This window comes from Mixophyes fleayi, chromosome 3 (genome assembly GCF_038048845.1).
Source record: "Mixophyes fleayi isolate aMixFle1 chromosome 3, aMixFle1.hap1, whole genome shotgun sequence".
Lineage (NCBI taxonomy): Eukaryota > Metazoa > Chordata > Amphibia > Anura > Limnodynastidae > Mixophyes > Mixophyes fleayi.
This window is the reverse complement of record NC_134404.1, coordinates 39,338,117-39,360,837: the sequence shown is the minus strand read 5'-3', so window position 1 is coordinate 39,360,837 and position 22,721 is coordinate 39,338,117. Positions and strand designations below refer to the sequence as shown.

Below are 22,721 nucleotides of genomic sequence, written 5' to 3'. Positions count from 1 at the left end.
AAAGAATTGCCTTCAACTCCAACACATTTATTGATAAGGCTGATTCCTGAACCGACCAAAGTCCCTGGAGCCGGAGGTGCAGGATTACCGTCCCCCAACCTCTCAGGCTGGCATCTGTAGTGGCTATGATCCATGACCATGGAGCGAAAGACCTGCCCACCGACATGTGATCCTGATTCAGCCACCACTGGAGCGATTCTCTCGCCCCCGGAGACAGCGAGATCCTCTGGAGATCCAAGTGTATGTGGGATCCTGACCATTTCCGTAACAGATCCCACTGGAAGCATCGAGAATGAGCTCGACCGAAGGGGATTGTTTCGAAGGAGGCCACCATCTTCCCAAGCAGCCACATGCACAAATGAATTGAGGGATTGGGAGAGGACAAGACCTGAGTTGTTATAGCCCAGATTGAACTGATCTTCTCCGTAGGCAGGAACACCTTCTGCCGACTGGTATCCATGATAAGCCCCAGGAAGACCATGCGTTGACACGGAACCATCTGGGATTTCTTTAAGTTTATCAGCCACCCATGGCTCTCGAGGACTGCCAAGGTGAGGGATAAGTGCTGACGTAAGCAAATCTCTGAGGAGGATTTGATGAGCAGATCGTCCAAATAAGGCACGACCTGAACTCCCTTTAAGTGAAGACACGCTGCCATGACCGACATGATCTTCGTGAAGACCCTCGGAGCTGTGGAGAGGCCAAAGGGAAGGGCCCGAAACTGATAGTGGGAGGACCCCACTGTGAATCTTAGGAGAGACTTCTGCTCATTACAAATGGGAATGTGGAGGTATGCGTCCTTTATGTCTATGGAAGCCATAAACTGATCCTTCACTAAGCCGTTTATTACCGACCTCAGGGATTCCATCTGAAATCTGTCCACCCGTAAGTGCACATTGAGGTTCTTTAGGTTTAAAAGGGGTCGAAAGGACCCGTCCGGCTTCTTGACCAGGAACAGATTTGAATAAAACCCCTGTCCCTTCTGGTTGTCTGGGACCCTGCAGATGACTCTTTGCGAAAGAAGAGAGGCGACACAAGCCTGTATTGCCTGTCTTCTTGTTGGATCTCGGGGTAGCGGGGTTACAAAGAAACAATATAGGACCAGACCCAGCAGGTCTATCATGTACCCCCTTGATATAATGCCCCGAATCCAAGGGTCTTGGGATGACACTGCCCATTGTTCCCGAAACAGAGACAGACGTCCCCCCACTGGCGCCACCTCCGGCAAAGTAGAGTGGTCATCAGGACGCAGGCTTCTCCTGTGTCTTGGAGGCCTGGCGCCTAGCTGCAAACGAGGATCTACCCCCTGACAGAGGAGCCTTGAGCATTTGGTTGTCTACCTCTAAATGACTGACCCGAGGAGTCCGGCCCCTACTTGAGAATACCGGCAAAGAAGTGCTTTTGCCCCCTGTTGCCTGGGAAATCATAGTATCCAATTCCGGGCCAAACAAACCTGCTGCTGAAAAAGGAATGGTTTCAATGGACTTTTTTGATTCCGAATCGCCTTCCCAGGATTTCAGCCATAACGTTCTTCTTGCTGAAATCGATGCAGCCTGAATAGAGGAGGACACAGATGCTGTGTTCTGGGCCGCCTCATAAAAGGTACCCCGATGCCTCTTTCAAATGCAGGCCAGGGGAAGTAAATCAGAGTCCTGTAAAGCCTCTGCCAGATGGTCTGCCCATGCTTCCATGGCTCTAGCAACCCAAGCTGAAGCAAATGTGGGTCTAAAGGAAGAACCCGCAGCCTCAAATATAGATTTCAGCTGGGATTCCACTCTGCGATCATTGGCATCCTATCCTGCAGAGTTGCTGAACCTGGGACTGGTAGTAAAGTGTGTCTGGCCAAACGGGCTACTGGAATATCCACCTTAGGAATACTCTCCCAGCGAGCCACGTCTTCCTCCTGCAATGGATACAGGGAAGAGAACCTTCTGGGAACAGAGAACCTTCTATCAGGCTGTTTCCAGGCTCCCTCTGCAATATCTCTGAGTTCTACAGAAGGGGGAAAACGGATAGCCTTCCTTTTGGCCTTCTTAAAGAGACTTCTGTCTCTAGGAGTAGGATCCTTCGGTTCTGGGAGGTCCAACGCTTGTCTCACCGCTAAAACCAAATCATCAATAAATTGGCTTTTAGTGTTTTCTTCCTGTTCCAAAGGTTGAACCTGGTCAGGATCAGAATTTATTTCCCCCTCCTCCTCTGAAAACCCCTCAGAGTCTGAAAGGACCATAAGGGTATTAGGGGATCTAGGCCGCTTACTTTTAGCAGGCGGGATGTTTGGGGATTCAAGTAACTGGTTTAGTTTATCCAAACCCTTTATAAATGCTGCGGACCATGCCGGTTCTGTGGGAACAGGGGCCTGGTCCGTAAGCAATGAGGAAGGTCCTGGTATAGACGTTCCAATAGAACCTGAGGTAGCAGGGAGGCCCAAAGGTGTACTAGCATTATTGCCCACCGAGGCTGCCACACTAGATAGCAACTGATTGGATTGTAAAACCACCTGTGCTAAAGAGGAAACCGACTGTGTCAGGGAGGCCACCCAGGCTGGTTCCTCCGTCAGTGGGGCTGAAATATGCTGGGTTTGCGCAGGGGGGACCCCTGCTTCGCAGACAGAGCAGAGCGCCAACGGGTCTTTCTGCCCACAAGGTAATTTTACATTATATCTTGAACACTTTTGAATACTTTGCCATAGGGCCCTTTCCTTTATCTGTCATTTTTATAAAGGAAGGCACACCAAACACACATGACTTAAATTGTTAGATTTAGCTGAGATAGAGAGAGAGAGTGTAGAGAGAAAAGTGGGAAAGAACAAGTAATCAACTAATCTGACATAAAAATTGTACTTGTAATTTTTTAAAACACAATATAAAATATTTTGGCAAGTAGGAGAACTACAATATAACCCCTACTAGTCCACTTTGTAGACAGCAAATACAGTAATATGTGTTTAAATAAGTCAGATATTTAGCCCATAGGCCAAACAGGGGAGAAGTCCAACAGCAGTCCTGGTGCCTGCTCCCTCTGAACTGTGTCCTTTTCCCGGGCTTCTCCTTGGCGCAAGAAGACCGGGCTAATCCACTTCTCTCTGGAGGGCGGGGGAGCTATATGTCTTAGCTTCCCCCTCTCTGATAATGCTGTCTGTCTTACAGCTTGCTCCGTTTTTTGAAATAAAAAAAAAAAAAAATGGTATGTGGCAGAGTAGTGGAGACCTCAAGAGTTGAGGTCTTCACAGCGGTTAGCACCCCGATGCCCCCTCCTATGTATGAGGGGGGCTTTTGGTATGGCCCCCTTCTTTCCCTCGCTGCTCCGCGGATCCAAGATGGCCACCGGCATTTGTAATCTCCAATAACCGGCGCTCTATGTCTGCAGTGGCAGCGCCGGTTATCGGGAAGGCTCCAGGAGTGACAGCGGTTCGGAGAGACTATTCAGGCACCCTATTCTTCTCTCTCTGTCAGTGAGAGCCTCTGGCTCTCATCTGACAGGGTAGTGCCTGCGCTGCTATGCTGGGAGTGTGTTCTCTATAATAGAACACACTCCCATGTCTGCCACCTGGATTAAAGAGAAATAAAATGAAATAAAATAAAATCAAAGTAAAAAATACATGCAGAAGCTAAAACACTGCCCAACTCCATGGGCACCTAAAAAAAACTGAGGAGGAAGAGGCGGGGGGATTGTAGAGGGGAGGGGTCTGTCAGCAGTGCTAAAGATTAACTAGCTAGGTGCCAACTCCCGTGCTCCCCTCCACAACCCCATGGTAAGCAGTGTCCCCCAGACTGGATGAAAGAGAAATATGTTTACGTGCAGCAACACTAAAATGAAAGTAGTGCTTACATGAAGCCTATGGTGGGCAAAAGGCAGCCCCTCAAGGTTGGTCTGAGTAGAGTTTTTGCCCCTCTGTGGTTCTGCCTACTTCTTATGTGACAGAGTGAGCGCAGTGCAGTCACACAGTCTATGTAGCAGGTTAGTGTGTGATTGGATGGTGATGATGTCACACAGTGAGAGCAGTGCAGTCACACAGTCTATGTAGCAGGTTAGTGTGTGATTGGATGGTGATGATGTCACACAGTGAGCGCAGTGCAGTCACACAGTCTATGTAGCAGGTTAGTGTGTGATTGGATGGTGATGTCACAGAGTGAGCACAGTGCAGTCACACGGTCTATCTAGCAGGTTAGTGTGTGATTGGATGGTGATGTCACAGAGTGAGCACAGTGCAGTCACACAGTCTATGTAGCAGGTTAGTGTGTGATTGGATGGTGATGTCACACAGTGAGCGCAGTGCAGTCACACAGTCTATGTAGCAGGTTAGTGTGTGATTGGATGGTGATGTCACAGAGTGAGCACAGTGCAGTCACACGGTCTATCTAGCAGGTTAGTGTGTGATTGGATGGTGATGTCACACAGTGAGAGCAGTGCAGTCACACAGTCTATGTAGCAGGTTAGTGTGTGATTGGATGGTGATGATGTCACACAGTGAGCGCAGTGCAGTCACACAGTCTATGTAGCAGGTTAGTGTGTGATTGGATGGTGATGTCACAGAGTGAGCACAGCGCAGTCACACAGTCTATGTAGCAGGTTAGTGTGTGATTGGATGGTGATGATGTCACACAGTGACAGCAGTGCAGTCACACAGTCTATGTAGCAGGTTAGTGTGTGATTGGATGGTGATGATGTCACACAGTGAGAGCAGTGCAGTCACACAGTCTATGTAGCAGGTTAGTGTGTGATTGGATGGTGATGATGTCACACAGTGAGCGCAGTGCAGTCACACAGTCTATGTAGCAGGTTAGTGTGTGATTGGATGGTGATGATGTCACACAGTGAGCGCAGTGCAGTCACACAGTCTATGTAGCAGGTTAGTGTGTGATTGGATGGTGATGTCACAGAGTGAGCACAGTGCAGTCACACAGTCTGTGTAGCAGGTCACTGTGTATCCGTGCAGTGAACAGTTCACATAGTTAATCCATGACTGGGTAGTACAGTTGCTAACACATCATCGCAAAGTTACTCTACGGCTCCCGTTTGAGACCAAGAGCTACCTGTGAGAACCCTGAAAAATATTAAGTTGCATACAGTTGCTCTACGCAGTTATTTAAAATATAGATTATAAATACAGTGTATACATATATATATAGAGTTGTGAATTGTGCAACTGCTGTTCATTAAATTAAAAAGTGCCGTCTCTCAAGGCAGCATCCACTGAACAGCGGGAAGTAGGTGAAAATAATTTATTTCTGATGAAAGAGATCTGTTCAACTACAAAGTGAGGCAGAACACTTCTCCCTGTACAATAAATCAAACATATTCTGCAGCTGTGCATAAAATAATCACTAGATGGCAGCACTTGTTTACTTTTTACAAAAGAAATCAAGTTGCAACACAGATTAAATTAACAATCTCTTAATAATGCTCACGTTGACAATGAAATATTCAGAGGTGCTGCAAGCTATTCATGCTGAACATTCTGCCGTGGCGACATCTGCTGTATAATGCTATGTGGGAGGTCTCGCCCACACACCACCTGGCTAAGGCTAGAAGCTCACGTAAGAGCCAGTCGGCCGTTATTAAAAGAGATTCACTAAAAAAACTTTATAGCAGGTGGATTGTTCTATTTGGAAAAACGATCACAAGAAAGTATTTGACATAAAGCAAATTCACTTTCAGAAGGAGAAAAGCTACTTGTACACTGGCAAACATTTATTATTTGCTGGAATAGATGTGAATCCTGTGTCCACATGTATGATCATATGCAGGAATCTCTCCGATACCAATATACACGTCTCACCCTTCCTAGAGGCAGACACACCGCTTACATTAGGACTATCTAATTGGACTTGGCAATGTGAAATCATCATATTGGGATAAGCAAATGTGACGTCAGAAGAAACTGACGACCACAAACTTAGACTTAAATAGCTAATTCAGATTCTCGTGAGCAGACCCTGTGTGCTTTGCTGCTTTTAATGATCGGTAAAAGGAATCCCAGAATTCATAGATCCCTATGTAGATACACACTGGGCTAAAACATAAAAGATTATGGGGAAACTTAGGCCTTGCTTTAAATTCTCTCATTCATCTTGTATTATCTATTATGGATTATGTTAGAAGGCCAGTTTGCCTGCTCAGTATCATCCTTCTACGACTCTCCTTCCTTTGTCTACTGATCATCAGGTACGACTGAGCAAAATCACTGGTGTTCCTATAATCTAATAGAAGCATTCACCTAACTTGACTGCAAACACAGAAACATTAAAAGATCAATAAACCTAAAATGAAACAATTAATTAGGTACAAGGTATTCTGTTTCATTGTATCACCCTAATTTATAGATTTATTGGCTGATATAAGGTGCGTGTGGTCGTGTAAATAGTGGTACAACTGACAGTGCACATTCTGACACTCAGAAGATTACACCGGACATGAATACAGGAACATGTGGTTACAGGTACCATCCGTACCTTAAAAAGGAGCTTGGCTGCATCCAGGAAGTAATTAGCTTTCCGGTAAAGCTCAATAGCGTCCAGTGTTTTATTCTTCTCTAACAAATGGGAGGCGTACTTGGCCAGCAACGATCCAATCTCTTTCATGTTGTGGCTTTTGGCTAACTCGACGGCTTTATTCCACTGCAAGAGAGAACACAACTACGTCAGATCTGGGCAATTGATCGGTAGTTGCACCCACTGCGTGTAGATGACAGGCAGGGGAGGGCTGGCAAATTTTAGCCCAGGGGGGCAAGACTCAACTCAGCAGCCTATTAGGACCATTTTAAAGAAAAATAAATGCAGGTGGCCCAGTGACTCAGCCCAAGGTAGCCCACTATGGGACCGGACCGGAGGGCAGACGCCCCCCTGCCCCCTGGCCCAGGTAACAGCTGCACGTTAAACAATAGCAAAACAGTTTTAGTTCATAAGGGCACAGGAGATCTAAGCGGATCTCCCACTACAATTGACAATTTGTGTTTTATGAATAGGTTACTATAGTGTCTGCAGAGTAATACACAGAAGGAACATTCTCTTAGAGCTGTGAAAACTCAGCACTACAAAAATATACAGTGAGTTATGTGGGATTTCAGTGCCGGGTTGTCATGTGCTAAGATTTCCACCTGTCACCCCTTGTGTTTGCAAACAATACGAGAGGATGCTCACAAAATACAGTTCAGGGCATATACACATTGCACATTCATGGGAGATTGAAGTGTTGTAGAATGCAGGTCAGACAGGTCATGTAGTGAGTTAAGCTGCACTCGTACTGTTTATGTTTATAAGTGAGCACCAGAACCATTCAATAGAGCAGACTAGACACTGAGACAGCAGGTGTTATGTTATATAAAGCCTAATATTGGAAGAATGATTCTAGTGTCATGTAAAGCCGAGCGACTCATCATGTGATATTTCACTATTTTCCTAGTACTACTTGGATATTTAATAGAGTAAATAGATTACATGTCAACTGCATTTAACTATTTGCCAAACCTGTGTTGTTTTTTTGCTGTGTTCACTGCAGTGAATGCAGCTTGGGTGTCTCTAAAAGTGGATCTGAATAATAAACACTCCGTCAGGAGACAATGACACCTTTATAAACTCTATTGACCAAAAATAAAAAAAGAAGTATACTGTGTGTGTCATCTGTCAGAAAGAAGATCAATGATAAACATGTTTGCAGGTGTAATAATCTGCAGTGATTGCAGTACAAAGCATAGCAGGGTATATGCAGAGTCGGAGGTCAGTAGACACACAAGCACTGAATTCCCAATGGTATTTACTAAATTGCAGCACTATGAATGGAAAACTTCAGGAGAGAAGAGACGGGTGGGGTGTAGTACATGAGATAAATAGGTTATTAGGTAAAAGATGGAAGGTAAAGCAATACAAATTATAAGGGTGAGGTCAATAAAATGGGGTGAATGAAAAAGTAGGATGATGAGATAGAAAAAGAGAAAAACAAAAATGCTGTTTCCTATTTTAGTATCCTGCTTACCTGATTTAAGTGAATGCAGGCGTCTACGGCAGCTTTGGGCATGTTACACTTCAGAAAGGCGGCCACAGCCTGCTCACACATCCCCACGGTCACAAACATGCGGGCGATGTCCTGTTCAGAAAGACATGATATTACTGAGCAGAGAGGATGCTGGGACCCAGCTACAGCAAGTCAGCTCTCCAGCATCAGCAACAAGAGGAACCATTACTGCCCTTTGTGTATTAAACATTATACATTTAACCCTTTAATCATTTAAACTATTTTCTTACAGCACTGCTAATACTACATCGACAACAGATTTGATCATAGAGCTAAAACTACCTGAATTGCCGGAGTATGTTATGACTATATATGCGGCACAACCGCTGGATGTCAGTGCACAAGTAAATAGACCTAGAATATAAAGCGTGTTACTTCTATGTGTGCACATATGTACATAAGGAAATCCCCTCCTGTTACACGTTCTTTGCGGAGTATGTGAGGCCCACGTGGCCAGCACTCTACAGATCAGACTTCTTATCGTGTCTAGTCTTCTTATCTATACAGTATATTTATTCAAATATCCTCCCGTACTTCCAGGACTTACTGGGAGCAGTTTATGGTTCTCAGGCAAAGAATTGGCCAGAATCTCAAACCCATCGTAATCTTCCAGCATGTAGTAGCACTCTGCCAGGCGTTCCTGGTTTCTGCCCTGTACATAGTACTGCACAGCGTTCACCCTACACAGACACACACAACAAGACGATAGTAAGAGACGGCATTGGATGATTTCTGAAACAACCCAACTAAAATCTCCATGCAATAAACTAACATCAGTATAACAGAGCCGACTGATGTCTCTCCAAATTAAAAATTAATAATCTGTGTACAAAGAGAAGAAACAAAACAACAAATACAGTAACCATTATTTCTCCAGCTGTATTCTGAAGCCAAACAAACTACTGCAGAGGCTCAGGCGAAAAAGTCCCACGCTGTACCACAATGATTCAAATGCTATATGTTTAGCTTGTGCACTAATAAAATATACAATCTCATATCACAGTTTCTAAATGACCACTAAAACTTGAGACTCTGTTTACAGGGTTGGGATCAAGCAGATATCATTTAAATTTCTATTAGATTACAATTAAGCCCTTTTTTATTTAAACATGAGTTGGCAATTGCTTTGGGCTGGTGTAATTTAAGCTACAAAACACCAGAGATTAACTGCTAGCCTATAAATTACAGAACGGGCAGCATGGTGGCTAAGTGGTTAGCACTTCTGCCTCACAGCACTGGGGTCATGAGTTCAATGCCCGACCATGGCCTTATCTGTGTGGAGTTTGTATGTTCTCCCCGTGTTTACGTGGGTTTCCTCCGGGTGCTCTGGTTTCCTCCCACAATCCAAAAACAATTGGCTGCTATCATATTGACCCTAGTCTGTGTCTCTGTCTATGTGTGTGTATGTATGCTAGAGAATTTAGACTGTAAGCTCCAATGGGGCAGGGACTGATGTGAGTTCTCTGTACAGCGCTGCAGAATTAGTGGCGCTATATAAATAAATGATGATGATGGTGATAACAAGTGAGAATAGACATGTCTGAGAACTTAGAAAAGCCTGCAATATAAGTATTAACACTCTGCAACCAGTAGGGACTGCGGCTCCCCTGTCACATGACAGCACCTGCAGCCAGTGCGCTCTTCTAAGGGAAACTGCAGGAGGGGAGAAACCCAGTGTTCAAAATACTAAATAAAACTATTACATTTTCTGTCTCCGCAGATCTTAATTTCCTGCCACCTACAGCACCCATTCCAATAAACAGAATGCATTTACTTTCTACTAATTTGGACAACCTATTTGCTGTTTAATGGTCATTTGGTGGTAAAAACTATACACTGTTACATTGTTTCCTGCAAACAAATGGGAAATTCATTATCAATTTTTTTCCCCCCCAAAATAACTATCCTTTGGCTCATACCATTTCTGTCGGTCTGCAAAATAGTCACCAATGGCATTGTAGGCCTGCTCCAGCAGGGTGTCGTCCGAGGCGCCAGATCCAGTCCTCAGCAGCTGCAACACTCGGAACCAGTCCCCCAGTTTTATCCGCAGGCTGATAGCCAGGTCTCTGGAAAGTGATTACAGCCATTATCTTGTAAGTCGTGTATCTTAAATAAGTGATCTAAGTACACAATAGAAGATGTGCAAAGGTGGATGTTCAGGCTGCTACTGATGAAACAGTTTAACAATACATGTTAAAAAATCTATCACTAGATCTTTGCATTCTCTATACATTAATGTATACTACATATTACGGAAATAATTAAAAGTAATCTTTCTAAATATATTGTAAGGGTCAGGTCTTCCATGTGAATAGCGTCTCTAACCCTCAATATCCATCATTTTGCAGTGGGGTGCTAAAATTGCCACTCTTGAAGCATTACGTCCATGGGTTACAAGGGATTACATATATATTCCAGTTACCAGTTCAGTTATATCATTCTAATGATGATTTACAAGAAAAGCTGTCACCGGGCAGAACCACACACTGTCTATAAAAGTTTGTTGTATGTATGCGTGAAAAGGATGAAACTGTGTATTTTGGGAGTGTCTCTTAGAAGATCCTGTACTTTAATAAGAGAGTCTGTTATGAAATCCATCCAGAATGATTTATGTCTTAAAGGAATCTCGGCTAGCATCGAAATGTTTTTAAATGCATTTTAATTATTCTTCAAAACAAGGTACCCATGCATGTAAAGGAGATGAAGTGGGCAGAGATTTAGAATGTTAAAAGCAGCACAGAGTATGTCAGCAAAACCAATTCCTTTGTGTCTATGTGCAGGCAAGTTTGACCTTGAGGGGGGTTAGGACAATGTGTCACTGGTCTAGGACACAAAAAGAGGTTGGTCCCACAATAATCTATTACATATCGGACATCCCACAACAGATTCTAGGACTCCGGTTGGGGTCCTGATCCAATGGGCTGTACAATGCTGATCTTCTCTGCCCCTGCCTCATGCAGCTCTGTCCACACAGTCACACGGATGGACGCTGCTGCTGTGATCATTCAGGAACACTCAGACCTCATTTACATAGACCTTAAAAACAACTATCAACACATTTACATGTGGTGTGTTCTGCTGCTCTACTGGTAGTTAACATGAGAAATTAAGCACTCGGATGTAAGTCGGCATTAAAGCCTCTAAGTCACACTGAAACGTGCATTAAAAAAGGATGATTTCGTGCATTTTCCCATATGTGTGAACAAACCCTGAATGAGGCAGATTTTATGCTTAGGCCGTAGAAAATACTTCAGCTTACTGTAACCACAGCAGTGTGGAGCTGTCCCCCAAGCTTTATTATATATGGCAATTATCTCTGGTACATTTATCACTGCTATTTTCATGAATAGGCAACACTTCAGCAATGAATATATTAAGTACAAACCAAGGAGCAACCAATATGTTCCAGTTACACTAAGTTCACAAACACTGAAAACCCCAAAATTGTCTTTCAAAGTACTTTCATTTAAAACACCAAGGATGAAGGAGAAGGATGGAATGTGAGGAGAAGGATGGCATGTGAGGAGAAGGATGGCATGTGAGGAGAAGGATGGCATGTGAGGAGAAGGATGGCATGTGAGGAGAAGGATGGCATGTGAGGAGAAGGATGGCATGTGAGGAGAAGGATGGCATGTGAAGAGAAGGATGGCATGTGAAGAGAAGGATGGCATGTGAAGAGAAGGATGGCATGTGGGGAGAAGGATGGCATGTGAGGAGAAGGATGGCATGTGGGGAGAAGGATGGCATGTGAAATGAAGGATGGCATGTGAAATGAAGGATGGAATGTGAAATGAAGGATGGAATGTGAAGAGAAGGATGGCATGTGAAGAGAAGGATGGCATGTGAAGAGAAGGATGGCATGTGAAGAGAAGGATGGCATGTGAAGAGAAGGATGGCATGTGAAGAGAAGGATGGCATGTGAAGAGAAGGATGGCATGTGAAGAGAAGGATGGCATGTGGGGAGAAGGATGGCATGTGGGGAGAAGGATGGCATGTGAGGAGAAGGATGGCATGTGAGGAGAAGGATGGCATGTGAGGAGAAGGATGGCATGTGAAATGAAGGATGGAATGTGAAGAGAAGGATGGAATGTGAAGAGAAGGATGGAATGTGAAGAGAAGGATGGAATGTGAAGAGAAGGATGGAATGTGAAGAGAAGGATGGAATGTGAGGAGAAGGATGGAATGTGAGGAGAAGGATGGAATGTGAGGAGAAGGATGGCATGTGAGGAGAAGGATGGCATGTGAGGAGAAGGATGGCATGTGAGGAGAAGGATGGAATGTGAGGAGAAGGATGGAATGTGAGGAGAAGGATGGAATGTGAAGAGAAGGATGGAATGTGAAGAGAAGGATGGAATGTGAGGAGAAGGATGGAATGTGAGGAGAAGGATGGAATGTGAAGAGAAGGATGGAATGTGAGGAGAAGGATGGAATGTGAGAAGAAGGATGGCATGTGAGGAGAAGGATGGAATGTGAGGAGAAGGATGGCATGTGAGGAGAAGGATGGCATGTGAGGAGAAGGATGGCATGTGAGGAGAAGGATGGCATGTGAGGAGAAGGATGGCATGTGAGGAGAAGGATGGCATGTGAGGAGAAGGATGGCATGTGAGGAGAAGGATGGCATGTGAGGAGAAGGATGGAATGTGAGGAGAAGCCCAGCCACTTTCACGTCTCACCTCCTGTCCATATCCAGATACATCCTCTCTGCTTCCTCAAACTTGCCAAAATAGGCGGAGACCTCTGCTTGCTTCATGGGCTCGCTCTGCAGGTTGCCCAGTCGTTTCACAAAGCCTATGCCCTGGTAGTCCGTACAGCGCACAAACGCTTGCTCAGCGGTTTCTAGGTCCAGCTTCTGAAGGGCAGCTTCTGCCAGTAAGCGCCTGGAGGGGGCAAATTATATTACATTACTTATTTTACTATTTTTATAGATGAATCACGATACTTGTTCCACAGCAGCCTCCCTATGCAATACCACATGTTAAGGATACAGATACACAGCTATACATACTAGAACGTTGGGCAGCAACAAGCACAGCATACATCAAACACAGCACACAGAAGTTATTCACGGTGGGACCATGACAAGGTTCCAGCCAGAGGGGTGATACAGTTGTATGTTAAAATTTACAACAGTAATATTTTATAGGGTATAATGTTATTAATAGATAATGCAATTAGATGCAGTAAGGGAAGAGTGGGGTATAGACCATAGGATTTCTAGCAAATCAAAAGGTCCCAGGCAGTGATATAGGACCAGACGTTGAACTGTAAGGCCACAAATCTCTGCAGTGTCGAACAGTCAGGGTTACAGATCATACAAATACAGAACATACATAAAACCAGAACAAGTGCACACCAGGTTAGTGAAGGAGGTGCAGATGTCGGATAGAGAGTAGAGAGGGCCCTGGTCGTGGGAGCTTACAGTCTAGAGTCTTGTCTCAAAGCTCAACTCAACACAAAAGGGGGGAATTCAATTCGGCCGTGCTCAACGCAGCATTAATTATATCACCGTTAATACAGTTATTTTAACCCTGATTTTTGCTCGCATCTCCCTGAGCTGCGAGCAAAAACCAGCGTTAAAAGATTACCTTAATATCGGTAATACTGCGCAGGCTGCTTTACTTTCGGCAGTACCGCAGGCAATTGAATTCCCCCCAGAGAGTATACACTGTAACAGGAAGAGGTAAATGGGAGGTTGTAAAATCTTGCTAGAGAGTAGTAGGGTAAGTCATATGACTGTGTGTGTTAATCCACCAATCACCAGTCTGTAGAGGCCATTTCTGTTACCTAGTGGACTGCAAGACAATCAGTCTGACTTCTCAGCACTATAATTTTAATGGGATGTGCTTTGTACCATACTTTTGCATACAAAATCATCATCATCATTTATTTATATAGCGCCATTGATTCCGCAGCGCTGTACAGAGAACTCACTCACATCAGTCCCTGCCCCATTGGAGCTTACAGTCTAAATTCCCACATACTAGGCTCAATGTTTGATAGCAGCCAATTAACCTACCAGTATGTTTTTGGAGTGTGGGAGGAAACCAGAGCACCTGGAGGAAACCCACGCAAACACGGGGAGAACATACAAACGCCACACAGATAAGGCCATGGTCAGGAATTGAACTCATGGCCACAAAAGGACCATATGTAATAAAAGTCAATGTCGCCTCAATCTCATGATTAAATGAAGTCATAAATGATGCTAAACCAAACAGTGTTTTAAGAGAAAAAAACCCAAATAGTTTGTTTTAATGAAAGGGGTAAGTATAAGATGGTAGGAGGTGAACACAGATGTGATGATCACACTTCTCCACCCTTCCCCATCTCCCAAGAGGCCGCACCTTGCACTGGTCTGGGCAGACCCCCTAAGCTGCACTACTGCAAAGCCAATTTCTAGTGTGCATTGTGAATGGGGTCCTATGCGTCAATAAGTAGTAAACTCTCCAGAAGGACCTGTGCTTATACTTACATTTACTTTATTTTCATTTTTTTACTTTTTTATTTTTTTATTATTTTTCACCCAGCTAGTAGAGGCCCAGGGACTGGACTGTACAGATTTAGTTTATTATTGTGATTACTTTATGACCCGTGTAACACCTGGACATAAGGTATCCTCTGTAGCTGGGTTTATTTTCTATACATCGCTCCGTCGCTCACATACATTCCTGCTGCAGTCTAGACCTGAATGTCTCTCACATTCCACACAGCTCTGCTGGAAGTAACACATACAGTACAAATCCCCTCTCACCCATTACTGCATAAATCATCTGCCTAATAGCAAAACAATCCCATCAATAACTCAATGTGTATTAGCAAAATTATGGTTTTCATTCAACATGTTTTACTGGTCTGCTAAAATAAGTCATTAGTCACCATCAGGGATACTGGAATTTCTACGGAGAAAGGGACCATGACATGTGAGTCATTTCTTTCTATTACTGTGGCCATTTTCCTTAAGATAAAAATGAACAATATTAAACTCTATACCAAGACTCCAACAAAATGGATCTTAATATGAGGACATACTTTCCAGTACTATTGTTCTCTTGTTGAAATTATGCAAAACCCCCTGGAACAGATATAATTGTAAGTTAGATAGTTTTATTTTGGTCATCTGAAATCCTTAAGCTGGTCTTCCTTCACAGTATTTACATGTAATGCGGTACAACAAACTTTCCATTCACCCCTGTGCAGTGACGCAAATTACCCACCCTCCCGCACTCGCCAGATGACCTCCCCTATGGGATCTCCTGGCAAGTGCGGGAGGGTGGGTGATTTGCGCCACTGCACAGTGGGGGCAGGGCTTAACAAATCGAATCATGTCATTAACTGTATGGAAGCTACGTAACATTCGTCATACCATGTTATAAAGACATGAATATGACAGGAACCATACAGTTTTGCAATAGGCAGGAAATGCAAAAATGTTTGTTAATATACTGTCATTTCATATAATTGTTCGGTATGTAATTAACAGCTGAACTTTAAAATCACATAACATACCCAGTGAAAACTGAAAACATTTTCTTTTCCCTACTGTATATAGTAAGTACAACATACTTTGTTAGTATACAATATTAATACATTTTCTTCATCCATTTACCAGAGTCTCGGGTGAGGGTTGTCCTCTATAAACTGTGAAGCGTCCTCAATCCCAACTTTCTCAATCAACGCTCGGCTATCTCGCAGGGAGCGGATTTCAAAATTAATGATGTAGTCCTTGTTAGGGTGTTCAGGATCCTGTATGGGAAGATAACCGGTTATTTTATACATTTAAATCATCATTAACCCTTCTCCTGCTGAATCCCTGGCTTAACTGCATCAACTGCATATAAAACATTATTTTATATGCCATTATTTTGTTTTTCCTGATTTTATATTTACCAGCAACTACTTTTACCTGTTATTATTCTTGCCTATTTCCATTGTCCTTATTACCTCTCCTTCTGTTATTCCTTGCCTTCCACGTCCTAATTGGTTATTGTCCTCCATCTTGCTATTGTCTCCCTGCTTATTCTTACCTGTTATCCGCTGTCCTTATTATCTTAATGTTCTGCTATCATTCTTACCCGTTTTCATTGTCCTTATTATCTCACTGTACTGTTGTTCCATGCCCTCCACGCCCTAATTCGTTATTGTCTTCCACCTTGTCATTGTCTTCCTGCCATTGTTCTTACCTGTTTTTCATTGTCCCCACTATCTCACTGTTCTGTTACTCTCTCTCCCTACTATGCCTCCCCGCTCTCACTCCATACCCATACTCTCCCCCCACCCTACCTCTCCCGTTTCTCCCCTGCGCGCTGCTCATCTTGCTAACCTCATCCCCATTTCCCCCCATCTCCTCTCCCCCTTTCTTCTGTGCCCTCTGGAATGCCAGATCCGTCCGCAACAAGCTGACTGCTATCCACAACCTCTTTCTATCCAACTCCTTTAGCCTTCTTGCCGTTACTGAAACCTGGCTCTCCGATTCTGATACTACTTCCCCCGCTGCCCTCTCCTATGGTGGCCTCTCCTTCACCCACTCCGCCAGGCCTGGTGCCCGCCCAGGCGGTGGTGTGGGCCTCCTCCTCTTCTACACCTGTACTTTTTGTGTCATTCCCCCTGAACCCTCCCTCTCCTTCTCCTACTTTGAAGCTCACTCCATCCGCCTCTTCTACCCCATCCGTCTCCGCGTCACTGTCATCTACCGCCCCCCTGGCCCCACCTCCCTCTTCCTTGACAACTTTGCTAGCTGGCTTCCTCACCACCTGTCCTCCGATCTCCCCTCAATTATTTTCGGTGACTTTAACATCCTCATCGACAACCCCACCTACCCTGCTTCCAGCAAACTGCTCACCCTCTCTTCCTCCCTTGGTCTCACCCAATGGACCTACTCCTCTACCCACTGCCTTGGTCACTCCCTTGATCTTGTCTTCTCCTACCTATGTAGACTCTCCGACTTCTCCATCTCTCCCTTTCTTCTATCCGACCACCATCTCCTCTCCTTCTCTATCTCCTCTCCTTCTCTCTCTCCTCTTCTCCTGCTCCCCTCCCCCTGCCCAAACCTACTCTGTCCATACGCAACCTCGACGCTCTTGACCCTGCCTCTCTGTCCTCCTCTCTCGATACCCTCCTTTCTCCCCTTTCCTCCCAGGCCTGCCCCAACCAGGCGGTCTCCCTCTACAATCACACCCTCACCTCCGCTCTGGACGCGGTCGGCCCTGCCCACTCCGTCCACCCCCGCTGCTCCAAACCCCAACCCTGGCACTCCAAATTTACCCGCTTCCTCCAAAAATGCTCCCGTAAAGCCGAACGTCACTGGAGAAAATCCCGCTCCCTGGCTGACTTCCTCCACTTTAAATTCATCCTTTCATCCTACAGCTCTGCCCTCTCACTCGCTAAACAATCTTTCTTTAAATCCCTCATCTCTTCCCAGTCCTCTAACCCCCGCCGCCTCTTCGCCACCTTCAGCACTCTCCTGGCCCCCTCCCTCCTCCCTGACTGCCTCCGATTTCGCCTCCTTCTTCTCCTCTAAAATCGAGGCCATCCGACTTGAAATCTCCTCCTCCACTCTCTCTTCCACCCCTCCCACTCTTCCGTCCTCCCCCCCAACCACCTTCTCCTCCACTCCTTCCGCCCCACCAACGGCGAGGAAGTCCACTCTCTCATTTCATCCTCCCCCCCCCCCACTACCTGTCCCCTGGATCCCATCCCCTCCCACCTTCTTCGATCCCTTTCCCCCACCACCTGCTCCCACCTCCCTCACCTCTTTAATCTCTCCCTCTCCACTGGCATCTTCCCCTCCTCCTTCAAACATACACTCGTATCCCCCATTCTTAAGAAACCTAATCTCGACCCCACTTCTCTCTCGAACTTTCTCCCCATATCTCTTCTCCCCTTTGCCTCCAAAATTCTCGAGAGGCTCGTCTGCAGCCGTCTCACCTCCTACCTTTCTGAACACTCCCTCCTTGATCCTCTCCAGTCTGTTTTCCGCCCCCTTCACTCCACTGAAACTGCCCTGGCTAAAGTCACCAATGACCTCCTCTCTGCTAAAGCCAGGGGCCACTTCCCTCTTCTCATCCTCCTTGACCTCTCTGCAGCCTTCGACACAGTTGACCACCCCCTCCTCCTTCACACCCTCCAGTCTTTCGGCCTCTCCAGCCCAGTCCTGTCCTGGTTCACCTCTTACCTTACTCACCGATCCTTCCTTGTCACCATCTCTGGGTCTCTCTCCCCCCCGTCCACCCTTCCAGTCGGGGTCCCTCAGGGCTCTGTTCTGGGACCCTTACTCTTCTCTCTATACACCTCCTCCCAGGGTAAACTCATCAGCTCCTTCGGCTTCAGCTACCACCTTTACGCTGACGACACTCAACTATACCTCTCCTCTCCTGATCACTCTCCCTCCCTCCTCTCTAGGTTGTCCGCCTGCCTCTCTGCCATCTCCTCCTGGATGTCCTCTCGATTCCTCAAACTTAACCTTGCCATAACTGATCTCATAGTTTTTCCTCCCTCTCATACCTCATCCCCTTCTGACCTCTCCATCACTGTTGACAACACCTCTATCTCCACTGTCCCCCAACTTCGCTGCCTTGGTGTCATCCTCGACTCCTCTCTCCCCTTTGGCCCCCACATCCTCTCTCTTGCTACATCTTGCCGCTTCCAGCTGCGTAACATCGCTCGCATCCGGCCCTTTCTCTTCCAAGATGCCACCAAATGCCTTACCCACTGTCATCATCTCCCGCCTGGACTACTGCAACCTCCTCCTCACTGGCTTCCCCCACTCTCATCTCGCTCCCCTTCGATCTGTTCTTAACGCTGCCGCTAGGCTTATTTTCCTTTCTCGCCGCTCCTCTTCTGTCTCCCCCCTCTACCTAGCCCTTCACTGGCTCCCATTCCCCTTCAGAATCCTCTTTAAGCTCCTCACACTCACCTACAAGGCCCTCGCCAACTCCACTGCGCCCTACATCTCCACCCTCCTCTCTATTCATGCTCCATCCCGCCCTCTCCGTTCTGCCTCTGACCGTCGCCTCTCTTCCCCCCTTATAACCTCCTCCCATGCGCGTATCCTTCGCCCGCGCTGCCCCCCTCCACTGGAACAAGCTCCCTCCCTCAGAACTTCCCCTAATCTGTCCAGTTTCAAACGGGCCCTAAAAACTCACCTTTTTCTTAAAGCCTGTCTCCCACTTAACTTCCTACCTTATCTTCTGCCTCCGTCCCCCTACTCTCCCTCTCTCCCCTGCGTCTCTCTGTCTGTCCACCCCTCCCCTTAGATTGTACGCTCCTCTGAGCAGGGCCATCTCTCCTCCTGTTTCCACCACTTCTAACTCTGCTCTCCAGCTACTTAGCCCTCCTCCTCGAGGGTCCTCCACTCCACGTCCACTCTCGCTCCCTCTTCCCCCCTGGGGTCTCCCTGTCTTCCGCGCCCTCTTTCTTGGGCCCCGTCGTTTGCGGATCCTCCCTCCCCCTTCCCCGCCCTCTCTAGCTGTGCATTGAGCTTATTGAGTTACTGTGCTTACTGTTTACTGTACTGTGCTGTCTCCCATTGTATTGTAATTTGTTTGTCCCTGTACGGCGCTACGGACACCTTGTGGCGCCTTATAAATAAAAATTAATAATAATAATAATAATAATTATAGGGCTGATGCCTATTGAGTCATATGTCAGCTTGCGTAGTGTATCCGGAGTGATATCGTTCTACGCCTGTCCAATAAGCGGTATATGTTTCTACGCAGACTTGCCCCAATCTGGCACTTACAGTGTCTGGAGAGGCGAGACGGGGAGGGAAGGGGCATGCGGACACAGGCCGAGTACACTAAAGGTGTGATCACACAAATGGGGCTCATATGGAAACATGCATATATACCAGTTAGGAGACTGATCTTTTCATCCTTATTATTATTACCATTTATTTATATAGCGCCACTAATTCCGCAGCGCTGTACAGAGAACTCATTCACATCAGTCCCTTCCTCATTGGGGCTTACAGTCTAAATCCACTAACACACAGACAGACTAGGGTCAATTTGTTAGCAGCCAATTAACCTACTGTTATGTGTTTTTTTTTTGATTGTGGGAGGAAACCGGAGCACCCGGAGGGAACCCACGCAAACACGGGGAGAACATACAAACTCCACACAGATGCTCAGGAATTGAACTCACGACCCCAGTGCTGTAAGGCAGAAATGCTAACCACTACGCCAACATGCTGCCCCATGCTGTAGGCACGAATATTCGCTAATGGGGACTTTTTCTAAACCAGGTGCATGTGCTGCTGGATCCGACGCATTTCGAGAGGAGTACGGCTCTACGGAAGGGCTGAGATACGATATCTTACTATGCCCTTTTATTAAGAGACATTTACTCACATTCTGTCACCAACTGTGCATCAGCCCCCATGTATTGTGGATGTGGCCCAAGAAAACGTGGTACCTGATTATTCTGTATTATACCAAACACTACAGTGCAACACTGCATATTTGAGATGAACTGGCATATTGCAGCTTAATGCACTTTTACACGCTGATAATAAATACATTTTACTATATATATATATTTCTGTAAGGAGAAAACTTTGTCCAACCAACACATCTGTGAAAATATAGAACATCAAACATGAAGCTGCACACAGCACATTATGTCCATTTAAGGCAAAATAAACGCTCACTGCTTCTAATTACCAGAATGGAAATACGTGGGCTGTGGACACAGCGTACAGTACATACCTTTAATAACTCATCCAGAAGAACAGATTTGATTTCCAAGTCTTCAAAATTGCAAATATATCCTGATGTTTGAATGGGTTCCTGAAATAAATAATACAGGAAAATGATAAAACAATATTAAAGAGGAACAAATATAAATAATGTATTGATAATCTGTAGGAAGGAAATTACTTTATCCACATAAATATCCAGTGATCAAACATACAATGATTTCAGTACATCACGGAGACACGAGGCACTTGATGCCTCAGTGATGTTCCCAGTGAACTGATGGCTGCCTGCACTCTGTATAAGCGACGTGTAAAACTGAATATACATGAAATGTAAGGTATTTTTTTCTGGCTGTGCATTATTAATTTGTATAATTATATTTACCTCTGGATCCAAGTTCCTGAACACGTACATCCTGGTTTTCTCCATCATTGCGAACAAGTCCGGGTTGTCATTGGCCCACTTCATGTCCCAAACATCCTTGCGCTCAAACTTCAGCTGCTGACCAATCACTGGCTGGCCGCTGTCATCTGTGTACCGGGCTTCTAAATCCAGGAATGTGACCACTCCAGAGATATCTATGATAGCCAGGCGGCTGGAGGAGGGACAGAACATATTAGCACACGCTCATAGTTATTATCTCAGAGAGCAAGGCTTAAATCCAGAGGGTGTATGAAGGTCCTGTAGGCTTGTGACAGTTTAATTTAGGCAGTACTAATTAGAAGCAGGAAAAGACTCTGCAAAATGTACAAAACTGTTTTGCACTTTATTTTTTCTTTGCCGATATTGACATTAATTGTTATATCAAAAGACTCTCCCTCGTGCCTAATTAGATATACCTCTGACCTGTGCCTTGTCTCTCACTCCTGCCTACAAGACTTCTCCTGTGCTGCTCCCCACTTATGGAATTCCCTTCCACGCTCACTCAGACTTTCCCACAGCCTTTACATTTTTAGACGCTCTCAGAAAACCCATCTCTTTTTTAAAGCTTACATTATCCCCGATAATACTATAACACTATTCACACTAATGCATCCTCACAACTGTCCCAATCTTCCCTCTAAACCACACTCGCTCCTCTTGTTTCAGCTGTGCCCTCTTCCCCTTAGAATGTAAGCTCTCTAATGAGCAGGGTCCTTCATACCCTTTGTTTTCATGTCTGCATTTATTCTGTGTACCTTGTATGTCCCTGTTTTATGTAGGTCTTGTTTTCCCTACTGTACGATGCTGCGGAGCAATGGCAATGTATCGCCTTACAAATCTACCATAATATGTAAGTGAATGCTATAGTCAATAAGGAAAACTTCATGTTCAAGCAAACTGAAGTACAAATGTCTATAAAAAAAAACCTTCAGAATTAGGTTATCAAAAGTCTTAATATACAATCTCCTTTCCTACATTCCTCTCTAGAAGGAAGGGGGTTATTGTTGTGTGCTGAAAAATTATTGTATCTAGATTTCCAACATATACAAAATATGTATTGCTGTATTACAGTGACGCAGGACATTAGGGTTTTCTGCATCACCAAGATGCTCAATTTTTTTTGTCACTTAAGTATCTGAGTGAGTTTAACAGCTGTCGGGCATGGCGGTACTTGTAGTTCCACAACACCCCGAGGGCCACAGGGTGCAGAACTCTGCATGTTATCATTATCCCCTATAAAAACTGAGCTATTCTCCACATCTCCAGCCTCCCATCCACCTGTCCGACCAAGGTGTATGTATCAAGTTGCTGTCTGAAGCAGTAACTAAAGTGGCACGTCTTGTCACTTGTCACTAAATAAGAATGAATGATTTATTTTGTTCTGTATAAGGTATGCATTAAAAGCTATACAAAATAAAAGTGTTACCCAGAAAACCTGCCAAAATAAATCTGTAACAGATAAGGGAATGTGTAAGTGTGGCGCCCAGTATACAAATCCACATGTCAGAAACGCTGGAAACAGTAATATAATCCAACGCTCAGACAACATATTGGATCCAACACATAAACAATAACATTATTCTGTATCAACCA

The 22,721-nt window shown here is 45.2% G+C and overlaps 1 protein-coding gene across 2 annotated transcripts in view; it reads right to left on the bottom strand.

Moving 5' to 3' along the window:
- WDR35 (WD repeat domain 35) overlaps positions 1–22,721 on the bottom strand; it is a 58,589-nt gene that overhangs the window by 8,051 nt on the left and 27,817 nt on the right. For both annotated transcript variants that reach the window (XM_075201389.1, XM_075201388.1), the window contains exons 17-24: positions 21,090–21,300; positions 20,715–20,795; positions 15,617–15,753; positions 12,684–12,887; positions 9,930–10,076; positions 8,558–8,690; positions 7,972–8,082; positions 6,453–6,617 (exon numbers count right to left, since the gene is read on the bottom strand). In XM_075201389.1, the coding sequence (XP_075057490.1) occupies positions 6,453–6,617; positions 7,972–8,082; positions 8,558–8,690; positions 9,930–10,076; positions 12,684–12,887; positions 15,617–15,753; positions 20,715–20,795; positions 21,090–21,300 (1,189 nt within the window). The remainder of the gene's footprint in view (positions 1–6,452; positions 6,618–7,971; positions 8,083–8,557; positions 8,691–9,929; positions 10,077–12,683; positions 12,888–15,616; positions 15,754–20,714; positions 20,796–21,089; positions 21,301–22,721) is intronic.